Below are 22,115 nucleotides of genomic sequence, written 5' to 3'. Positions count from 1 at the left end.
TGCCATATGAAATAACAACACTGGTTCTAAGACTGATATGTACCCAATTGAATCATCTCATACTTCAGGACAGGGATAAAGCATCAAGACATGAACATATATTGTTAAATCAAAGTTATTCCTGTATATGATGACAAGAAAGGAATTCCTTAAACGGGATATCTACTACCATGTGTTATTTTGTGAAAAAAGAGAATAATTCTTGTTTACGTCACAGAAAATATTGCCTTCAACAAATCAACAACATCATCCGATGGATACCCTTACCCTTCATCAAATGCCGTCGACGGGGACACGAAAAGGAACGATGACACCAAATGCATTCTGTCAGCTTATAATGATGCCAGTATAACATCTGCCTGGTGGAGGGTGGATCTGGGACAGAAAACACTGATACATGACGTTATCATCTACTTTAGAACTGGCTGTGAGTAGCATAGTATGTGTGTCATTTATATGCTTAACCGTACACGGGACATATTGTCGCCGGCGCATTATGTCGCCGGGTACATGTTGTCGCAGGCGACAAAACATGCCGAGGTTCACTGGATGTATTGTCGGCGGCGCATTATGTCGCTGGTTATATGTTGTCGCAGGCGACAATACATGCCGAGGTTCACTGCACATATTGTCTGCGTTATTCACGGTGTTGTTGATTATAATGGCTATGTTGATGATGGTGTTCTACATTAAATGTATAGAAAACACGTCAGAAGTCTGTCCGTCCGTCCGTCCGTCCGTCTGTAATCATTTATTTTCCGGAGCAAATATCGTTATACAATCTAGCTTTACGAAACTCCATGTACTTAATCATCACATTTAGGAATGATGCCTGTTACTATTTAGAGATTGTCGGTGGTGAATGTGAACAGCACAATGACGTCAGCCCATTATGACGAAACTCAAAAAGAGTTCTTTGTCGCAAGATAAAGTACAGTCGACGATCATGATCCTTCAGCGAAGTATCTGAGGCGGCAGTTGATCTGGTTCCAACATTTGTATATAAGAAAAGTATGTAATTGTGCCTGATAACATATTTCGGATATAGGCCAATATAAGTCAGTGATAAGTCTCGTGTTAGATATTCTGCGATTCGATCACACTATTGTGACTTGAAACACAAACTAATGATTTCACCTAGCCTTGCGTATAGCATCGCGTGTCTATGTTACAGTCAATGTGCAAATGGACTGAATTTTTCACTTAGGCAATTTACAAAACGCCTAAATATTTCAGTTATTTTTAAAAAAAAACAACCTTAAACACTGTCCATTCATGTTGTCATGATAACGAATTCCAGCCATTCTATATTATATTTTATCACATATTGACTGAAAATGATACCATTAAAAAAATGGAAAGTCAATGTATATTTATACATTTAATGACTGCTTATCCTGACATAAGGAGTACTTTGTGGTGTGTTTTAAGCCCTTTTGAACTTCTTCATAATGTTAAGTCAATCTGTTTCACAATTCAAATGGATGTAAACACATTTTACTCATTGACAAATGTCAAATCAAAGGGAAATGCACGTGAAACCAACGGCTCACGCGCATCGCAAAAACTCCTCATTAATTACGCTAAGGAACTAGAATGATTCGGTTCAATGCCACAGCAAAATGCAAATATAGTAATTACAACCGACAAAAGTTATATGTGTAGTATTAGGCAATTAACTTGTTTGAGGAATGTGTCCATCAATATCCACATAAAAGAACGGTATCCCATATAAATTGCAGCTGTAAGAAGAAACTTGTTCTATAGCACGTGCTGTTGTAACAATCTATTATTTAAAATACACAAAACCGCAAAAGAAACGTCACCATGGATAGATATATGAACTTTATTTGTCCAAACACTGTAAACATGCTTTGAGACGTAGTAAAAGGACGAAACTTGGCAAAACTGATGACCAAGGTTGAAATTAAAGTGTCAAATGTTCTTAAAGTTAAACACAACACTAGTCTCTGAGGCATCACAAGTCGGTATCTCGTGTGTCCGCCATGGGCATTGATGACTGCCGTGCATCGTCAATACATGGAATGGATGAGGCGGTTGATTAAGGCCACGGGCACTTGAGCCCACACTCTGAGGAACGCCTGACGCAGTCCAGCTGCAGTTGTCGGCCTTGGTCGGACGTCATTCAGCCTTCTTTGAATCTCGTCCCACAGGTGCTCAATGGGATTTAAATCGGGACTGAGGCCAGGCCACTGCATGGTCCTGATGCCACTCTGCTGGAGGAAGTCTCTTGTTGCTCTTGCAATGTGGGCACGGGTGTTATCATGCTGAAACTTGTGGACCGCCTCCGTGGTCTTGTGGTAGAGCGTCCGCCCGGAGAGCGGAAGGTCCAGGGTTCGATCCCGGGCCGCGTCATACAAAAAGACGTTAAAAGATTGTACTTGTTGTTACCCTGTCTGGCGCTCGGCATTAAGGGGCTAAAACAAGGACTGGTCGGCTCGGAGTCAGTATACTGTGTCTGAGTGGGGTATTCATGTTAAACTGCGGCATGGTATCTCAGTGAGCTAGCACTATAAATCGGCATCAGTCCGGACTAGTACAAGCAGCCACACACACAAATACACGTGCACGCACGTCGCTATATAAGTGCAATAATCTTGGACGCGACGTTAAACCCAATTTCACCTCACCTCACCTGAAACTTGTGGTTTCTGCGACGTGTCAAATGAGGTATGGCGTGTGGTCTCAAGACTTAATCAATATACCGAGCTGCTGTGACACCGTTCCCTGGACCGATGTTCTGGAAGACCACAGGACCGACCCTCTGTGCAAGAACAATTCCATCCCACACCATGATGGTCGGACCACCCCACGAGTCTCTCTCAACAACACAAGCATCCGAATAACGTTCCCTTCAGCGTCGACAGACTCTCTCTGCCATCTGCTGTTGATATACAGTTACGGCTCTCGCCTGTGTTGCCCACTGTTGTCCCGACGATGACGTGGTGTCAGAATGGTGTCAGAACGCACAGTGTCCGCACTAATGTGTCGCTGGTGTGTCCCCATGGTCTGTCGAGCAATTTCCGCAGCAGTAACAAAGCGATCTTGAAGATGCTGTCGCACAATCTGACGATCCTGACGCCGTGTGTTCACCCTTGACTCGGTCATCTGTAGTGTTGGTGGTCTGGTACCGTTGCCTGTATATGGTCCTTATACACCTTGACTAAAATTACCCAGATATTTAAATGACAACTTTTCATGCAATGTTACTTGGGTTGACATTGCGGTTCTTTTGCGGTTCAGTATATAATGAATACTAGGGGGTTGTGAGAGGGTGGTACTTATGTGGCTAACTCATTCAGAGTTAACACCCCCACCCGGCTAAACATTGTTTTCAAATGTAATTATATACATATATTGATTGTAATAACGGCAGGCCACTGTAAAAACAACAACGACAACAACCCAAAATAACATATGATTAAAGTATAAACAGTTCCAATCAGTAAAATGTAAATCGGAGTATTGATGCATTGTTGTATGTATTAGAAGGTAATGACACATTCCTTAGTGACTTTTGTTGCATGTATTATATTGTAGTGTCGCGGAACTGGTCGATTATACTTAAATTCAAGTACGTAAGGGGAAAGAAGTACTTTCGATAGTACGTAGGAGGAAAGACGAACCTCCAAAATTATGTAAGGAGAGAAGTTCTCCGACACTACGTAAGGAGAGAAGTATCTCCGTGGCAGTGCATATCATAGGATGAACACAACCGTGACACACACACACACACACACACACACACACACACACACACACACACACACACACACACACACACACACACACACACACACACACACACACACATTAAACCCCATTTCACCTCACCCTGGACGTGATTTGAAAATATAATGTATTTATTTAGCATGGAAGATGATCTTTTAGATCGGTTTTGATAGCGTATTTTATCTAAAATTACATCGTGGGTTGTGTGAAAACATGATAGTCCTTTGTTGTCATAGTATGCGCGCAATTGTGGTCAAATGAAATCATGGTATTGAGATTACGAATTAAACCCTTTTCTTATACATGCGTTAAAAGGAAGGTCAAATCTTCTAAGTATATTAGTGTGATTCGTCTTAAGTCCTTCAACTTCGACACAACGGTGTTTGGGTTTATCCAGAAAAGCACATCTACATATATTTATATGTATGTGTAAATATTTTAGATAAATTATTTTTAATGATGAATATGGATTTCCTGAAAATGACATTATTGATTAATACGTTTAATGATGAATATGGATTTCCTGAAAATGACATTATTGATTAATACGTCCATGGAAGGAAATGTTACTCATTATTTTGTTTTTCCCCTGGCGGATTGCAATAATCATGTCGTGGTTAGTTTGAAAATTAGATCTAAAAATACAATGTGTTTCATATGATCATTAACAATTGTCTTCTTGAGACAAATAACAGCCTGACAGCCTGACAATTGAACAATTAACAATTCGACGTTGATAAACGAGGATATATGCACATACAGTCGTCATGTTCCCATAACATTTATAACTTTGGTAACGGTTTGGCGCTATTTTCACCTCGATCTGTGATAAAGAATATAGGTGTATACTACTTGTCAGATGTAAAGAAGACTTAATTACTAATACTTGAAACTGTTACAATACAGTAATTATAATCATGATGTTTCACGTTTAACAGATATAGTTCGTCGGAATGGTATCCAGATCTACATAGCTGATACTGCCGCCTCCCTAACTGATGGCGTCAACTGCTACAACGTGACAGGGAACAGAAACGGGACAGACATACCTGATGTTTTGAACGTCACATGTTCTGGTGAAGGGCGCTATCTGGTCCTGTACACCACCACTGTCAACAACGAGATCAACAATGTCAACGTACCCGTCCTGGATTTCTGTGAAGTGGAGGTTGACGGTACGGGTTATGTTTCCCACTACACTTAAGCCGTAATCAGAACCCATTGTATGTAAATGTGGTTACATTATTTAATCTGGTCCTGTACACCACCACTATCAACAACGATAGTGGATATAAAATGCCCATCATGGATTTTTGTGAAGTGGAGGTTAACGGTGGGGAGTTATATGATATTTATTGGTCCTGATAATACAAATACAAATACAAATCATACAAGTCAGAATCCACAAGTACCTTGCAAATTATATTGAACAACCCTGAAGCTGAAGGTGAAGAAAACAGCAAATACCAAACATTATGAGATGCATAGTATCATGGCAAACATTTTGTTATTTCCATATTTTTAGGTACAGACAAGCAACATATTGACTTGATTAAAACATATTTATTTGCGGAAAATCAAATGGATCAGGCACAAGTGACTCACTTACGAGGCCTTCTCCTGCATACATTTCATTACTTTGTCATATGTGAATAATGATAGCGCAGAATTTATCACAGTGCATAGGAATTATATATAAGTAATGAGAAAATATAATGATACACCCACAGACACCCACATACATATATATATACAGTATTACACACAAACACATATACCTACATACCCACACACGTACACATACATATACACGCGTATACATATAAACATGAGATACATTAATATTTATTGGTATATAATGGTACATTTGTGAAATATATTTAATATGTTTATATATTACCGCAGTAGTGAGTAAACTAATAGGCATTTGTAATTTAAGTGAAGGGCGTGAAATATAGAATATAACTAAGCTGTGACAATTACATTGAATGCTGTTGTTTTGCATCAAAATCAATATTATAATGAATACCAAAACTGTCAGCAAGCTTGTGACGACCATCATAGGCAACAATCTTCACAAGGACTCTGTCACCAGTCATCAGTACTGCCGCTCTTGCCTTCGGGTCGTATTTGGTCTTCTTCCTTTACTGAGCTTTGGTTGCCATCTTGGCTGCAAGATCATATGCCTGCTTTAACCTATCCTGTAAAGATTTTGTATACTTCAAAACATATTTTGGCTTGCTTGTCTCAATGTCAAGCCCGAATGCTATGTCAACAGGAGGCCTTAGATGCCGACCAAACATCAAGAAGAAAGGAGACTCGTAGACTCCTGCTGAGTGCAATTATAAGCATGCACAAGTGTCTTCCAATCTCGCTTGCTGTCTGGATCCAAGGTTCCTAGCATGTTGCACAACGTTCGGTTAAAGCGTTCACGAATCCCATTACCAATTGGATGGTAAGACGTGTTTGAAGATTTTTCAATCTTCAACATTGTACAAAGCTCAGTCATCAGGGTACCAACAAAGTTTGCTCCTTTATCAGAGTGAATCCGCTTCGGGAGGCCATAATGCACAACAAAGTTGTTGAACAAGAGCTCAGCCGTTGTCTTTGCAGTGGTGTTCCTGCAAGGATAAGCTTGAGCATACCTAGTGAAGTGATCGGTTATCACGAGAACACATTGCTGGCCACCCTTTGATGTCTCTAATCCAAGGAAGTCTATGCAAACAAGTTCAAGTGGCTGTGATGTTGTAATATTCACTGGAGGTGCTCGAGATGTAATTGTCTTATGCCTGATGCAGCGATCACAGGATTGCACATGCACTTCAACATCTTTGGTCATTCCAGGCCAGTAGAATCTTCCCCTCAAGAGAGAAACGGTTCTGTCTCTGCCTGAATGACCAACATTGTCATGCAAACTGCGCAGCAGTGCACCTCTACATCTACTATGTAAGACAAGTTGCAACTGTTCTCCTTGACCCGTCTTGGTTGTTCTATGAAGAACTCCTGTGTGCAGCTGCATCTATGGAAAGTTCTTGATGAGAGATGTCATGTTACTGTCTCCAGTGTATTGATTCGTGTCTGGTCTTGTGTCGCAGACAATAAGGGTAGCAAGGGATGGATCTCTCATCTGTGATCTTCTCCAGTCCTTTGCATTGATATCGCACTTGTCTTCATGTATATCGATATCATCCTCATCTATGACTTGTGTTGACATACCGATACTTGGATGATGTTACAGATGGCATTCACAGAGTCAGTGGATAATTCCTCTAATGGTAACTTGTCTGGCAGCCTTGACAGCATCAATATTGCAATTCTCTAGTCTGTACCTAATGCTGAAATTATACGCAGAGACCAGGAGCTTCAAGGCGAGCAGTGATTAAAACATATGTGAGAGGATTGTTATCTGTGACAACTGCTAACTCATGTCCATACAAGTAGTCGTTGAACTTCTCTGAGATTGCCAACTTCAAACACAGAAACTCCACTGGCAATTGCCCATCCTACTACTGGTATAGCACTGCTCCTAATCCCCGAGTACTAACATCAATGTGGAGCTCAAAGGGTTTGGAAAAATCAACATATCCAAGCACTGGTGGTGTTGACAAGCGCGTCTTGAGTTCCTGAAAAGCCTCTTGCTGTTCTTCGCCCCATTTCCAGTCGATGCTGTCTGAGTGCTGCTTGGATTTGGACTTCTTGGATGCTGACTTTGGCATCAGTTCTGATAGTGGTCTGGTAATCTTGGAGTTTGACAAATTTCCTATAATAGCCAGCAAAACCAAGAAATTTCCGGAATTCTTCTGGATTGGATGGTGTTGGCCAGTCTTTAATCTTGTACACTTTTTCTGGGTCAGCTTCGATGCCATCTGCTGAAACAATATATCCCATGTATCAGACCTTCCGCTTGAAAAACTTGCACTTCTTTGGAGCGAGTTTGAGTCCACAATCCTTGCAACCTGCGGAAAACAAGTTCGAACCTCTCCACATGCTCTTTATAGATTTTTTAGAAGATTATCTGGCCGTCAAGATAAATCAAGCAGATCTTTAAGTGCAGTCCTTCTATTCATTTTTCCATTAGACGCTGGTATGTTACAGGAGCATTGGAAAGTCTAAATCGCAATCTATTGAATTTAAATAATCCAAGTGGTCCGACTGTAAAGGCTGTTCTTTGCTTGTGTTTTTTTTCCGACTTTCACTTGGTGATAACCACTCTTCATATCCAACACAGAGAAAAAGGTATTTCCGCCAAGACATTCAAGTAGTTCTTCAATACAAGGGAGCACGTAGGAATCTTTGATGGTCCAGAGATTGAGCTCGCGAAAGTCAATGCACATCCTCAGACGTCCATCTTTCTTCTTTGCTAATACAACATTAGAGGCCCATGGGCTATGAGACCCCCTAATGACTCTAGCTGAAATAAGTTCCCAAAGATGAGTCCTAACTTTTTCATAGATGGGGGATCCTACGATGTCGCTGTTTGAATGGTGTGTTGTCATATAAGTCTATCCTGTGCTTTACCATAGAACAGTTGCCCAGATCACCATCCCTCTTTAAAACAAATATGCTTAAACTTCAGGATTATGTCAAGTCCATCTGCGATCTGTTCACGGGTCAGTCCTTCCTTGTCTATCTCCACTTGGTTAATGATAGTATCAGAGTCCACTGGCAAATCCGAAACTGTGACAGGTTGGAGTTCACAAAGTAAAGCCTTAGGAGGGATGCAAACTGTCTGTGTGGTGATGTTGGACTTCTATTTCCGTTGGAGTGTCACACTCATACTTGATGATTTTTTAGGCAATGTCAAGGTCGCTTGGTACAGCTGAGTTGACTCTGGCTTGAAGACGTGCGCAGACCTGTGGGTAAACAATCCCTTTGGCAAGATGTCCCCTAATGATGGTAGTACTGTTACCTGGAATGGTGATGTTACATAAATCTGAAGATCCTACAAGTCCAAGTTTCCCGTACTTTGCCAACTGTCTTTCACGTAGAACCATAGTTTGATAGCCCAGTTTACATGGAGTATGGAGTCTTGCTCGCTGTAGGAACTGAACACCAACCGTATCTCGGTTGTTGTGAAGGAGTCTTGAAAGTACATTGGTTCCCAAAAGAGCCGGCACTCGTCCATTATACCTCGTGTCTGGGACAACAAGCACTAAACATGATAAGGCTCCTTTACTGTCATTGCTGCAGCCTGTAGTCGTAATTCCAACCTGTACATATCCCATGTACGGTAATTGCTCTCCTCCTGCACATTCTATGTTGAGTATATCATAAAGTGAACTGAGTGGAATGTGGCTTTAATAACTTTCGTAGAACGATTGTGACATCACACATTCGGTAGCTCCTGTGTCTCACAAAGTCTGTACACGTGTGTCTTCAATCCAGATAGTTACTTTGGTGTAGCTTCCAACTAAACCATCTGGAATATCACTTCTGGGGCGCAGATAGGAACCTAAGGGCGACCCCTTCCCATCGGCCTGGGCCAGTTTAAAGGACGTCGCATATGATCCATACGAACTCTGCACCCATCAGACAGATGTCCTGGGTAGCCACATCGCCAGCAGATAGGCATCTCTGATTCTAAAGTTGGCTGTTATCGGGAGGCTGTAGGAGCTGTAGATGCTGGTGGAATGGGGGAATTCTGTTGATAGGTTAGAAGTGGAGGACCAAACTGATCAGGCTGATTCTGGCTGTTACCACTTCTTGTAGTAACTTGAGTCCATTTATCTGTTGATCCTCTTCCTCTGTTATACTGACCTCTTCCTCTGTGTCCACGCTTAGGCCCTAAAAATCCTGACAATTGTGCATGCTCCTGAAAAACATGAGCGGAGAGTTGCTGTTGCTGTAGCTGTAACTCAGTCAGTGTGTAGCACTTTTACCATAGCCTTCAACTCTGTGAGTTCACGCTTGAATTCCTTGGGGTCGGATGGTGTTGCCATGTTAACAGAAGCTGTTTTTCCCTTTGGCTTGGTCTTTGAGGTGTCAGCCTTACCTCACTTCAGATCCAATTATATTTCCCTTAGGCACAAGCGCAGATAATCAAAGCTACAGATGGAGTCGTACGTGTAGCCAGCCAGTTTTCAACGATGGATTGAGTCCATCCTTTAAGCGAGTGTGCAGAATGTCATCCTGTTCAGCCTGGGAAAGAGATTTCTGTTTAGCTAACTGAAACATAAGGCGATCCGAACGGCAGCTCCAGGTTGCAACATCCTCATCTTCTCCTTGACAGGCACTGTGAAATTCTGACATAAGAGTAGAACTTTGACTCAGAGTTCCAAAAGCACTTTTCAACTTATGTAGTAGATTTCCAAAATCTTCAGGGGGTCATAGATATGATGGCTGCTTCTCCTTTAAGCGACTTCCTTATAGCTTGAAGGACGACGTCATGGCTATGGGTCTTGGTTCCAAAAAGGCATTCCACTTCATAGATTCAGTGATCGTAGTCTGTGTCCTTTCCCGGGTTCGCCGCTGAAAAGGGGAGGTTTAGGAAAATGTTGATAAGTAACATCTCGGCGTGACACTTATGCTTGACCTTCATGTTCCTCTTCATGTTTAATAGGATGCTCCTTCTGTGAGAGACCTTATATCCGAGCTTTAAGGTCTTTAGGCGAGTCCACATTAGGCTCGAAACCCATCTTCTTAAATGCTACTGGCATTCCTTCAATTTCCATACAGGACACCCACATCTATTTGTGATATTCATGGACATTCGTGGATATTGTGAGTTGCGCAATCCTTGACACTATAATTTCGTCCCCAGTTTATATACTTGAGCAGTAAGCAGTGACCTTGAACTTTGCACTTTCACCATGTTTTGAATTATATGATTCTGGGGGAGGAAATTATAGTGTGTTAGTAATGTTACAAAATTGGAATTCAGGAGGTGATTGTACAAATATTTGGTTCCCAAGAATTTGTGCATGTGCCTAAGTTGGAAAGTATGTACGGGGTTGCATAAAACATGCTTGAATTATATGATAGTTTAATTGATGCGCGTAGGCTCTTTCAACACTTTTATGAGCTAAGAAATTTGTTGCTATAGAATATTTTTGTGTGAATTCGTCATAAGCCAAGAAGCTATCTTCTTGGTGCATAAGATCGTCAACAGAAGTAACACCTTTATCATACTAGCTGCTATACATAATTGGTCTTTTGTCAATTATTATGTCATTGTTCTATAAACACTAAGATTGTAGTTCTGCTTCTGTTAAGTATTGAGTTTAACTTTTCTAAATAAAGTCTTACCAAGCTTTAAGCACATCTTTTCCAGAATATATTTGTTAATGATAGAATTATAGTTTCATGTATGTATGAACGTCTGCAGGCCATAATAGCTTCGCATAGGCCACTCTTTTTGAAAACAAAAACTCCACTTTGGTTGACCATCATGTACTCTTTGTATGCATCTCAGCTTTTGATATTTTATTGTATCTATAATAGTTGGAGTTTTAAATCCACCATGTTCAGGATTCCATACAGTAACTTCGCTGGTTTTTTTTATCGCGTTTGTTCTTCCATATAATTTTTGTTTTAAATGCATCTACTTGCAGGGGGATTTGAAAAGATTTTCGGACGGAGGAGTGATTTCAAAACAGTTAATTTTCCAGCTTCCAAATATTCATGAGTTTCTCAATTAGCAGTACTTTTCATTGTATTTTTTCTACCATTTGTTGAAGGTCAGTGTTAAATTTTTTTCCAAAAAGCGTAAACTCTGATTAAGACCAATCAAATTTAATTCCTTACATAATTTGTACCTTTTTCACTTTTTAGAACCAATCCAAATGGCTCCAATAACCTTGAACCTTACTGCAAAACGGACAGTTGTGGCCAGTGTTTTTTGCTGAAATGCAGATAGCTTTAAAACGTTATCAAATGAATTCCTTACAAACACGATATATATTTTGTGGTTTGGTTAGATAAGAACACTTTGTGTCAGGCTTCTGTGTTATTGTATCTTGTTTACTGGTTTAATTGACGATTGATGTGTGTGGTCATGGTCGCCTGTGTGAAGGGAAAACGGACAATTGTGACCAATGTTTTTTGCTGAAATGCAGATAGCTTATCAACGTCATCGAAAGTATTCCTTACAAACGCGACAATATTTGTAGTTTGGTAATATTAGAACACTTTGTGTCAAGACACTGTGTTATTGATTCTTGTTTATTGGTTTAATCGACGAATCTTAGAACTTAGTAATTTCATGTTTTCAGTTTGTGATGATGGAAGTTATGGAACAAACTGTACTCAGACTTGTTCAAACAGAAACTGCAAGGGCGACAACTCTATCTGTGACCACGTGACAGGGAAGTGTGATGAGGGCTGTATGGCTGGATGGAATGGAACAGACTGTACACATGGTAAGAGAATAGTTCGCCCAATTACCACCAGCTTTATATTTCACATAATTGTGTCTAACTTAACATTCCGACCAAACCCAACATACACGGAAGAACCATTATCAACGAATTGTCCCTTATGACAAAGAAAACATGTAATAATAATCCTTCATTTTACACACCATACTATTTATACAAGTTTTGTACTTATTTCAGAATGTGTAAATTCCTATGGAGAAAGCTGTGCTCACCTGTGTTCCTCCAGAAATTGTAGTGGAAGCTCTTCCTGTAATCACGTGACCGGGCAATGTGAAAATGGCTGCATACCCGGATGGAAGGATACTGATTGTAGAGAAGGTAAGTTTTCAGATCCTTTACAACTACGATAATATGAAAATAGAATCGATCCGGAAGAGGTTGAACATTATCTTGACTAACATATTCATCTCTAAAATGATAACATTTGAATATGTCATTGAGGTTCTTATAAGTATCTACATGAAGGAATGTACGTTAGTGAGTACATTTACATGTTACATATTAGTGTCTACAGTTGAAGTGTGTTGTCATGTTCGCCAGTGTGTAGTGATGAGTGCAATTCCGTGAACTGCGTCAGTCGGAGTAAATGTGGACACCTTACTGGAAAACGGACAGTTGTGACCAATGTTTTTTTGCTGAAATGCAGATATCTTATAAACGTTATCGAATGAATTCCTTACAAACACAATCTATATTTTGTGGTTCGGTTAGATAAGAACACTTTGTGTCAGGTCACTGTGTTATTGAATTTTGTTTATTGGTTTAATTGACGAATTTTAGAACTTAGTAATTTCATGTTTTCAGTTTGTGATTTTGGAAGTTATGGAACAAACTGTACTCAGACTTGTTCAAACAGAAACTGCAAGGGCGACAACTCTAGCTGTGACCACGTTGCAGGGGAATGTGTTGGGGGTTGTACGGCTGGGTGGAATGGAACAGACTGTACACATGGTAAGAGAATAGTTCAGCAGATTACCGCCAACTTCATATCACACGTAACTATGTCTGACAAAACATTCAGACCAAACCAAACGTACACGGAAGAACCATCATCAACGATTTGTCCCTGATGACAAAAATTGTTTTTGATAATAATCATCCTTCTATAGTACATACTGTTTTGCTTCATATACATGTAGGTATGTACGTCAGTGAGTACATGTACATGTGTGAAGATATTCGTGTGTACAATTGAAGTGTGTGGTCATGTTCGCCTGTGTGAAGGGAAAACGGACAATTGTGACCAATGTTTTTTGCTCAAATGCAGATATCTTATCAACGTTATCGAATGTATTCCTTACAAACGCGATAATACTTGTAGTTTGGTAATATAAGAACTATTTGTGTCAGATTGATTTAATTGACGAATTTTAGAACTTAGTAATTTCCTGTTTTCAGTTTGTGATGATGGAAGTTATGGAACAAACTGTACTCAGACTTGTTCAAACAGAAACTGCAAGGGCGACAACTCTAGCTGTTACCATGTGGCCGGGGAATGTTTTGGGGGTTGTGTTATTGATTTAATTGACGAATTTTAGAACTTAGTAATTTCATGTTTTCAGTTTGTGATGATGGAAGTTATGGAACAAACTGTACTCAGACTTGTTCAAACAGAAACTGCAAGGGCGACAACTCTATCTGTGACCACGTGACAGGGAAGTGTGATGAGGGCTGTATGGCTGGATGGAATGGAACAGACTGTACACATGGTAAGAGAATAGTTCGCCCAATTACCACCAGCTTTATATTTCACATAATTGTGTCTAACTTAACATTCCGACCAAACCCAACATACACGGAAGAACCATTATCAACGAATTGTCCCTTATGACAAAGAAAACATGTAATAATAATCCTTCATTTTACACACCATACTATTTATACAAGTTTTGTACTTATTTCAGAATGTGTAAATTCCTATGGAGAAAGCTGTGCTCACCTGTGTTCCTCCAGAAATTGTAGTGGAAGCTCTTCCTGTAATCACGTGACCGGGCAATGTGAAAATGGCTGCATACCCGGATGGAAGGATACTGATTGTAGAGAAGGTAAGTTTTCAGATCCTTTACAACTACGATAATATGAAAATAGAATCGATCCGGAAGAGGTTGAACATTATCTTGACTAACATATTCATCTCTAAAATGATAACATTTGAATATGTCATTGAGGTTCTTATAAGTATCTACATGAAGGAATGTACGTTAGTGAGTACATTTACATGTTACATATTAGTGTCTACAGTTGAAGTGTGTGGTCATGTTCGCCAGTGTGTAGTGATGCGTGCAATTCCGTGAACTGCGTCAGTCGGAGTAAATGTGGACACCTTACTGGAAAACGAACAGTTGTGACCAATGTTTTTTTGCTGAAATGCATATATCTTATAAACGTTATCGAATGAATTCCTTACAAACACAATCTATATTTTGTGGTTCGGTTAGATAAGAACACTTTGTGTCAGGCCACTGTGTTATTGTATTTTGTTTATTGGTTTAATTGACGAATTTTAGAACTTAGTAATTTCATGTTTTCAATTTGTGATTTTGGAAGTTATGGAACAAACTGTACTCAGACTTGTTCAAACAGAAACTGCAAGAGCGACAACTCTATCTGTGACCATGTGGCCGGCGAATGTGTTGGGGGTTGTACGGCTGGGTGAAATGGAACAGACTGTACACATGGTAAGAGAATAGTTCAGCAGATAACCGCAAACTTCATATCACACGTAGCTATGTCTGACAAAACATTCAGACCAAACCAAACGTACACGGAAGAACCATCATCAACGATTTGTCCCTGATGACAAAAATTGTTTTTAGTAATAATCATCATTCTATAGTACATACTGTTTTGCTTCATATACATGTAGGTATGTACGTCAGTGAGTACATGTACATGTGTGAAGATATTCGTGTGTACGATGGAAGTGTGTGGTCATGTTTGCTTGTGTGAAGGGAAAACGGACAATTGTGACCAATGTTTTTTGCTCAAATGCAGATATCTTATCAACGTTATCGAATGTATTCCTTACAAACGCGATAATACTTGTAGTTTGGTAATATAAGAACTCTTTGTGTCAGATCACTGTGTTATTGATTTAATTGACGAATTTTAGAACTTAGTAATTTCATGTTTTCAGTTTGTGATGATGGAAGTTATGGAACAAACTGTACTCAGACTTGTTCAAACAGAAACTGCAAGGGCGACAACTCTAGCTGTGACCACGTTGCAGGGGAATGTGTTGGGGGTTGTACGGCTGGGTGGAATGGAACAGACTGTACACATGGTAAGAGAATAGTTCAGCAGATTACCGCCAACTTCATATCACACGTAACTATGTCTGACAAAACATTCAGACCAAACCAAACGTACACGGAAGAACCATCATCAACGATTTGTCCCTGATGACAAAAATTGTTTTTAGTAATAATCATCCTTCTATAGTACATACTGTTTTGCTTCATATAGATGTAGGTATGTACGTCAGTGAGTACATGTACATGTGTGAAGATATTCGTGTGTACAATTGAAGTGTGTGGTCATGTTTGCTTGTGTGAAGGGAAAACGGACAATTGTGACCAATGTTTTTTGCTCAAATGCAGATATCTTATCAACGTTATCGAATGTATTCCTTACAAACGCGATAATACTTGTAGTTTGGTAATATAAGAACTCTTTGTGTCAGATCACTGTGTTATTGATTTAATTGACGAATTTTAGAACTTAGTAATTTCATGTTTTCAGTTTGTGATGATGGAAGTTATGGAACAAACTGTACTCAGACTTGTTCAAACAGAAACTGCAGGGGCGACAACTCTATCTGTGATCACGTGACAGGGAAATGTGAGGAGGGCTGTATTGCTGGATGGAATGGAACAGACTGTACTCATGGTAAGAGAATAGTTCATCCAATTACCACCAGCTTTATGTTTGACGTAATTGTGCCTGACCAAACACTCTGACCAAAGCAAAACGTACAGGAAGAACCAATATCAAGGAATCGTCCCGAATGACAAAGAAAAAACGTTAAAACTAATCTTGCAATTCGCGCATCATACTGTTTATACAACGTTTGTACTTATTTCAGAATGTGTAAATCCCTATGGAGAGGGCTGTGCTTACCTGTGTTCCTCCAGAAAGTGCAGTGGAACCGCTTTGTGTAATCACGTGACAGGGCAGTGTGAAAATGGCTGCATATCCGGATGGAAGAATACTGATTGTAGAGAATGTTAGTTTTCAGATCATCCACGATAATACGAAAATAGAATCGATAGGCAAACCTATTCATTTCTCCAATTATACATTTATATGTTTTAGTAATAAGTCAATGTGAAGATAAGTACGTTAGAGAGTATATTTTAATAGACTTTAATAACCATTAGTCCCGTTGAAAGAGCAGAGCACCCACCATAAATTGCAACAGAAATTATTTCAACTGATTTACGCATAGAACTAATCCCTTTATAACATATTAAATGTTTACCAAAATCAAGGTAGTGGGCACGCTCACTTATGTGAGATTATTATCTTTTAAGTAATTGTTATTGTGTCATAATGTATATCAAATGAAGTGTTGTACGGTGCTCCAATCGCAACTAGTTGGATTTTCCACAGATATATCATTGAACAAGGTCTAATTAGTGACTGTCAAAACAAACTGTGGACTGAGTAGAGGAGAAGGACTGTCTGAAACTCAAAGGCTGGTGTGGCTCATGTCAATGCCTTTCAGCACAGAGATCAGTAATGCCATGAGAGAACTAACTAATTGATGGAAGCAAATCGAACCAGACAGGAACGAGACAAAAATGTTTCATGTAAACTACTCAGATTCCTGTAAGACAGAAACCCCTTTCAGCCAGATCCTGACCTCAGAAGCATTGCAAATGGTGGACATGATGGACATGATATATGTATATATATGGCGTGTTACTACTATGATGTATTTCAACGCATTTTCTAAAGTAAAAGGCTGGCATGATACATTTTGTATATTTAATGTATGATATGTACGGTTAGGACAAATAACAGCTACTGCAATTTTGGTATTGTGTGCTGGCTTGTGTCCTAACTCTTTCCTTCTCTGTCCCAGCAATGAGTATGCCATCGCCGCAGAATACAGGTGCCATTGTTGGGTCTATTGTTGCTGTCATTGCAGTTGCGGCCATCATTGTTGTGGTTATTGTGCTAAGGTAATGAACACGTGCACACGTACCACGCACTATGTTAACCTAAATATGTTGAAAGAAGAGGCTGAAAAAGAAACTTGTTTGCCAACCGTATTGTAGTTAGTAGACATGGCACGCGACCTTGGCTCGCTGTAGGCTTGATGTGCCCTGCAAATTGAAAAATAAGATCAAAAACTGATGTAAGTTGACACTGCATTACAACCCGTGTAAGCACGTTTGCTATGTTTGAACGACACTATGAAGAGGGCGATTTTAAGTCTACCCCAATCAATCAAACGTTCAAATTAACGATACCTTGAAGGGGTTGTTTTTACCTTATATTTAACGATTCTAAGTGACAAAGAAATATCAATAGGACTGTATGAGAACAATTATAGTCAACTTTCCGTTTATGTCAACACTACCCTATAAGCCTTTGGTGTTTATATTTCACAATTTTCGAGATACAATCAATAAAGGTTCTAAAGAGCATCCGACGTGTTTTGGCAGATATGAGGAAGAAATATTTCGTGGAATGCCTCATTTTAACTTGTGCCATATGTTCCAGTGTTTATTCACGTGATTACTTGACTTGCCGTTGCATGCAGTTTTGAACATTGTGATGCGCTCACCTCTTTTCGAACACCTGGTATCATCACTATTTGATAGTGATTCCTAGACTTATACCAATGAAATAGCCGGAATCGTACAATGGACTTACTTTTTGTTGCTTTCATCTAGTTAATAACTGAACATTTATATAAAACATTCAGGTTTTGTTTGAAACAATTATCAGATATACGATAAATTAGTATCAATGTAGAGAGAATAAAATGTCAGCTTTATTGTAAAAGTCAGCTAAATATTACATTATAAGCTTAACTGACAAAGGTCATACCATGTGACAAAAATAATCATAATCAGGGCACATAAATTCTAAGTGATGTATTCTCCAACTTTTGTGTAGCTTCAAGAGGGTGTCGGTGACGAACGTGTGAACTTTAATGATGATCTGTCTCAAGCTGCAATTTATTTGGACTGTCTTGATCTGCCTTTGCCCATTCTCATCGCTTCAATGTTCGGAAGGATATTAGGGAACATAATGAAATGGTTTTCTTTTATTTCAACATGTACCTCATGTAAAAGTGATACTCCAGCACATGTAAGAATTATTATCTATCTCTCACATTATCATTGATATATTGTTGTGGTGAATCGATAACAGGATCTGTGTACATTTGTAAGCATACATGTATCACTCAAAGGTCCTATCTTACCGAGCAGGGTGACTTAAATGCTCACCTGATACATATTGCCAGTGTTACTTTACAACTGTTTGTTATTTTTGAAGAGTTTGAGTTAATTGTGAGGGTAATATATACTAATCTTTTGCGTAGGAGGCGAAGGAGTCACTCGAAGCATGAAAATGATGCAGACATGTTCGAAATACAAAAAGGTTTGTAGCTAGAATGTGATCATGACACTATGATAAGTCATAGGCTCACACCAATCGTCACCTTATATCAGTAAGAAGGCAGGGATGGACGCGTCGTCCTAGGCGCCGCAATTCAAATTTCAGTTCTAGCCGATTACATTTCTAGGTTTGTCAGCACCATACCCTTGCCCGTTGGTTTCACCAAAGACCTGCATCATTTCGGGACGTCCTCCCACATTAAGCTGACTCGCCGTGATATAACAGGAATACTGTTCAAGGTTGCCTTAAACCGAACTCACTCACTCACTCAAATAAATAGCTATTGTGGTATATTTATAATTATTTCATTGTGTGGCCATGTGATCTTACCAACATGGATTTATTAAATATGCATATAGTGGGAGGCACACAGAGCAAAGGCGTTGATAACCCAATGGACAACGATGTTGGGGTGGAGGGCGAGGCCGACAATGATGTAGAGGAGGACCACAATGACACGTACTACAACATAGCAAGAGCTCTTCCAGTGACGGTGGTGTCTGTAGATCAGCTGGGGGAGCGGATCCAGGAGCTGCAGGTGCCCGTCGGGGGATTCCAGGCAGAGTATCAGGTCAGCGCGACCAATTAGTTCACGTGTCTTCCCTAAACTTAATATATATCATTGGTTATCGATGTCAAGGGGATATAACATATTAACCAGCTCTTCATTGATTGTTTGCAGAAGCTGTCCAATACCTTCACCCGACCTTACAATGACTCCCAGCTGGAGGAAAACAAGGGCAAGAACAAATACATAACACTGCAAACACGAAAACGTCGTTTTTTTCCGTATATGGTCATTGGACGGAAAAACGACTAAAAATTCATTAAAATTGATTAATTGGTCAGCGTCTAGAAAGTGTCAAGAAAAGGGTCGAGTTTTTCAAGCGTAAAATGGACGGAAAAACGATGCTTTTTGCTCCGCCTTGTACAACTGTTAACGGCCAATCAGATCGCGCTGGTCCCCCGACGCACGTGATGTCCAAGGCTTCCTTTCGGAAGCTTTAGGTTTCGTATTTCTGGCATGCCTTGCTCTAGTATCTGTCACGCGCAGTGCAGCGAGATTTGCTGATAAGCTAGTTTTAGGATATGTTACATGTTAATGGAATTCAGACACGCGCCAAGAAGTCAAACCAAACAATGTTACTAAGTTTATTGTGGTAACACAGTTACCCCTATCGGATAATGGGTTGTGTTTCATTTGGTTATAACAATAACTAATTTTTTAATGTGAAGTTTACAAGATATACGACTTGGACGCGAGGTCGGTCACATGACGTTCTTCACGTTACTGTATTCTTGAAAAGGCGTAAACACTGACTACTTCCACATTCCTGGGGAAAACCCTTGGAATTCCCTGGTACGAATTCATACAGAAGCGTGGTTGCAAGCCCATTTAAGGATACCCTCGCTACAACCCATCCCAGAGAGAAAAAACACGAAAAAAATCCAAACTGTCGCAGTGACAATTTACAGAAATCTATGATTTTACCTTAGTATCTATTTGACACATCTTCACAATCACCTTTCAATGATCGGCCAATTGATCAGTGATGCCAAAGGCTTGAAATAGCCACAGGTTAATTAACAACTTCGAAAATATCTCCCGTCACGTTTATCGTGTCGGCCATTTTGACGTATTGTACTTGATGTAAATGTATTACGACGCTCTGTCATTGTAATTGACTTACTGAGGTAATTCTGTAAAATATCTTCTCATCTAATGAGGATATTGTTTGGAATATATTTCTTGTAAACATACTAAAACATATGTTCCTCGCTTTGGGGGAACTATTTTATTCCGGGGTGGCCCATTAAATCTAGTAGTAAGTCAAGGCACCATGCGTGATCTGTTATTTTATGTGTTTAAATTACGATTTGGGGCGTTAATAAAATACACTGACGCAAGTATATTCTATTCAAATCAATTGGATAATTGAATATGCTTTCTTTTACATATTACATAACATCACTGCACAAAATATGAACAGTTGCAGTAACACACTACGGTAATCGCATTAAACATCATTTTCAACTGTACAGTATTTCAGTATTTCAGTTATATCATGGTGTATCAGACTGATGTGGGATAAAAATCCGAAGTGGTTCAGGTCATCCAATGGGTGTTCGGGAAAAGGTGAGCGTATCCTGCCACACAAGTGGCACCCGTCACAAACACATGCAAAGACAAGTCAATTGTTCACCTGAACAAAGCACGGAAACACACAATGATGCCCGTCCTCAGTTTTACCGAGCATGTAAATTATTTTGTCCGTCAAAAACATGGACGAGTATAAACAATATGTTCATTCACGTAATACATATCATACATTTGACAAAATGTATTGACTCGGAGCATTATTGTTAATCACAGCGTATGCAGCGTAACTCATCACCCATCCCATTAATGGTAACCCTTCTTGAAGATCTATGAAATCAGAAGCTGCAACACTCTATCTTTTAACTGGCATGTCAGAGTTCGATTTCATTACTCAGTTTTATTTGCACGGATTACTATGGAAGGGACATTGTCTCGTTGTCGCATTGTCGCATTGACGCCTTTACAAAAACAAGCAAAACGTGTCAAAATTAACAAAAGCGCGACAATTGGCCATTTGTCGCATTGTCTCGTGTTCGCATTGTCGCTCTTTGATAATCCTTTTCTTTATTTTACAAAAGGGCGACGATGCCGTAACGCGACATTTTCAAGGTCAAAATATGTCTCGTCGCATTGTAGCCCCATCACAAATGTGTATAAAAGGCGTAAAGTTCAGTTATTGTTACAGTTAGGAAGTTCAACCTGATAAATGTACGTCTTGAAATGAAAACACAAGTCCGTCCGCGAGTCCATAACGTTTTATTGTGAGCTCTTCTCTAAAAGTGCTCAGTGTTCAACTCCCAGTTCCAAACACGTAGTACCTCCTCAATAATCCACATACCTCCAGTGCAGTGGTCTTCCGGAAGATCTTACTCTTGACCGTATTAGACAACTGACGAGTGCACGCCTGACCTGTGACCTCGTTGCAACCCTCGTGATGTGTTTGCCGAAGGGAGAGGTGTAGGAAATGTGTGCTCCAGCCCAGCACAGAGCTCGCGACACACTGTATACTGATGTATACAGTATATTGCAGTTGATAAACTGTATACTGCATGTGATACTTATTTGCGGAAATGTTACAACTTTCAAGATTCAAGATTCAATTTGCATATATTTCATATACAACAGACCGCCGTCATATATCACTGGAATACTGATGAGAGCGGCGTTAAAACAAATTGTTTTCCTAATGGAGCGCTGCAGTCATTTAAAATAGAACCGTATACATATGTACATGTAGTACCAACTCACTC

General features: G+C 39.7%; 1 protein-coding gene across 7 annotated transcripts in view; it reads left to right on the top strand.

Moving 5' to 3' along the window:
• Nucleotides 1–22,115, top strand: part of LOC124125702 (receptor-type tyrosine-protein phosphatase T-like) — a 59,201-nt gene that overhangs the window by 14,581 nt on the left and 22,505 nt on the right. For 3 of the 7 annotated variants that reach the window (XM_048400581.1, XM_048400576.1, XM_048400582.1), the window contains 14 exons: nt 218–427; nt 4,692–4,928; nt 11,964–12,110; nt 12,306–12,446; nt 12,933–13,079; nt 13,691–13,837; nt 14,033–14,173; nt 15,265–15,411; nt 15,870–16,016; nt 16,213–16,353; nt 17,215–17,314; nt 18,688–18,746; nt 19,124–19,335; nt 19,447–19,519. In XM_048400581.1, the coding sequence (XP_048256538.1) occupies nt 218–427; nt 4,692–4,928; nt 11,964–12,110; nt 12,306–12,446; nt 12,933–13,079; nt 13,691–13,837; nt 14,033–14,173; nt 15,265–15,411; nt 15,870–16,016; nt 16,213–16,353; nt 17,215–17,314; nt 18,688–18,746; nt 19,124–19,335; nt 19,447–19,519 (2,049 nt within the window). The remainder of the gene's footprint in view (nt 1–217; nt 428–4,691; nt 4,929–11,963; nt 12,111–12,305; nt 12,447–12,932; nt 13,080–13,690; nt 13,838–14,032; nt 14,174–15,264; nt 15,412–15,869; nt 16,017–16,212; nt 16,354–17,214; nt 17,315–18,687; nt 18,747–19,123; nt 19,336–19,446; nt 19,520–22,115) is intronic. The other 4 variants (XM_048400579.1, XM_048400578.1, XM_048400577.1 and 1 more) reach the window with 4 other exon arrangements.

The sequence above is a fragment of the Haliotis rufescens genome, unplaced genomic scaffold (assembly GCF_023055435.1).
Source record: "Haliotis rufescens isolate VD_foot unplaced genomic scaffold, xgHalRufe1.0.p SCAF_2, whole genome shotgun sequence".
Taxonomy (NCBI): domain Eukaryota; kingdom Metazoa; phylum Mollusca; class Gastropoda; order Lepetellida; family Haliotidae; genus Haliotis; species Haliotis rufescens.
Note: the sequence above shows the minus strand (reverse complement) of the source record. Positions and strands in the feature narration are given on the sequence as shown.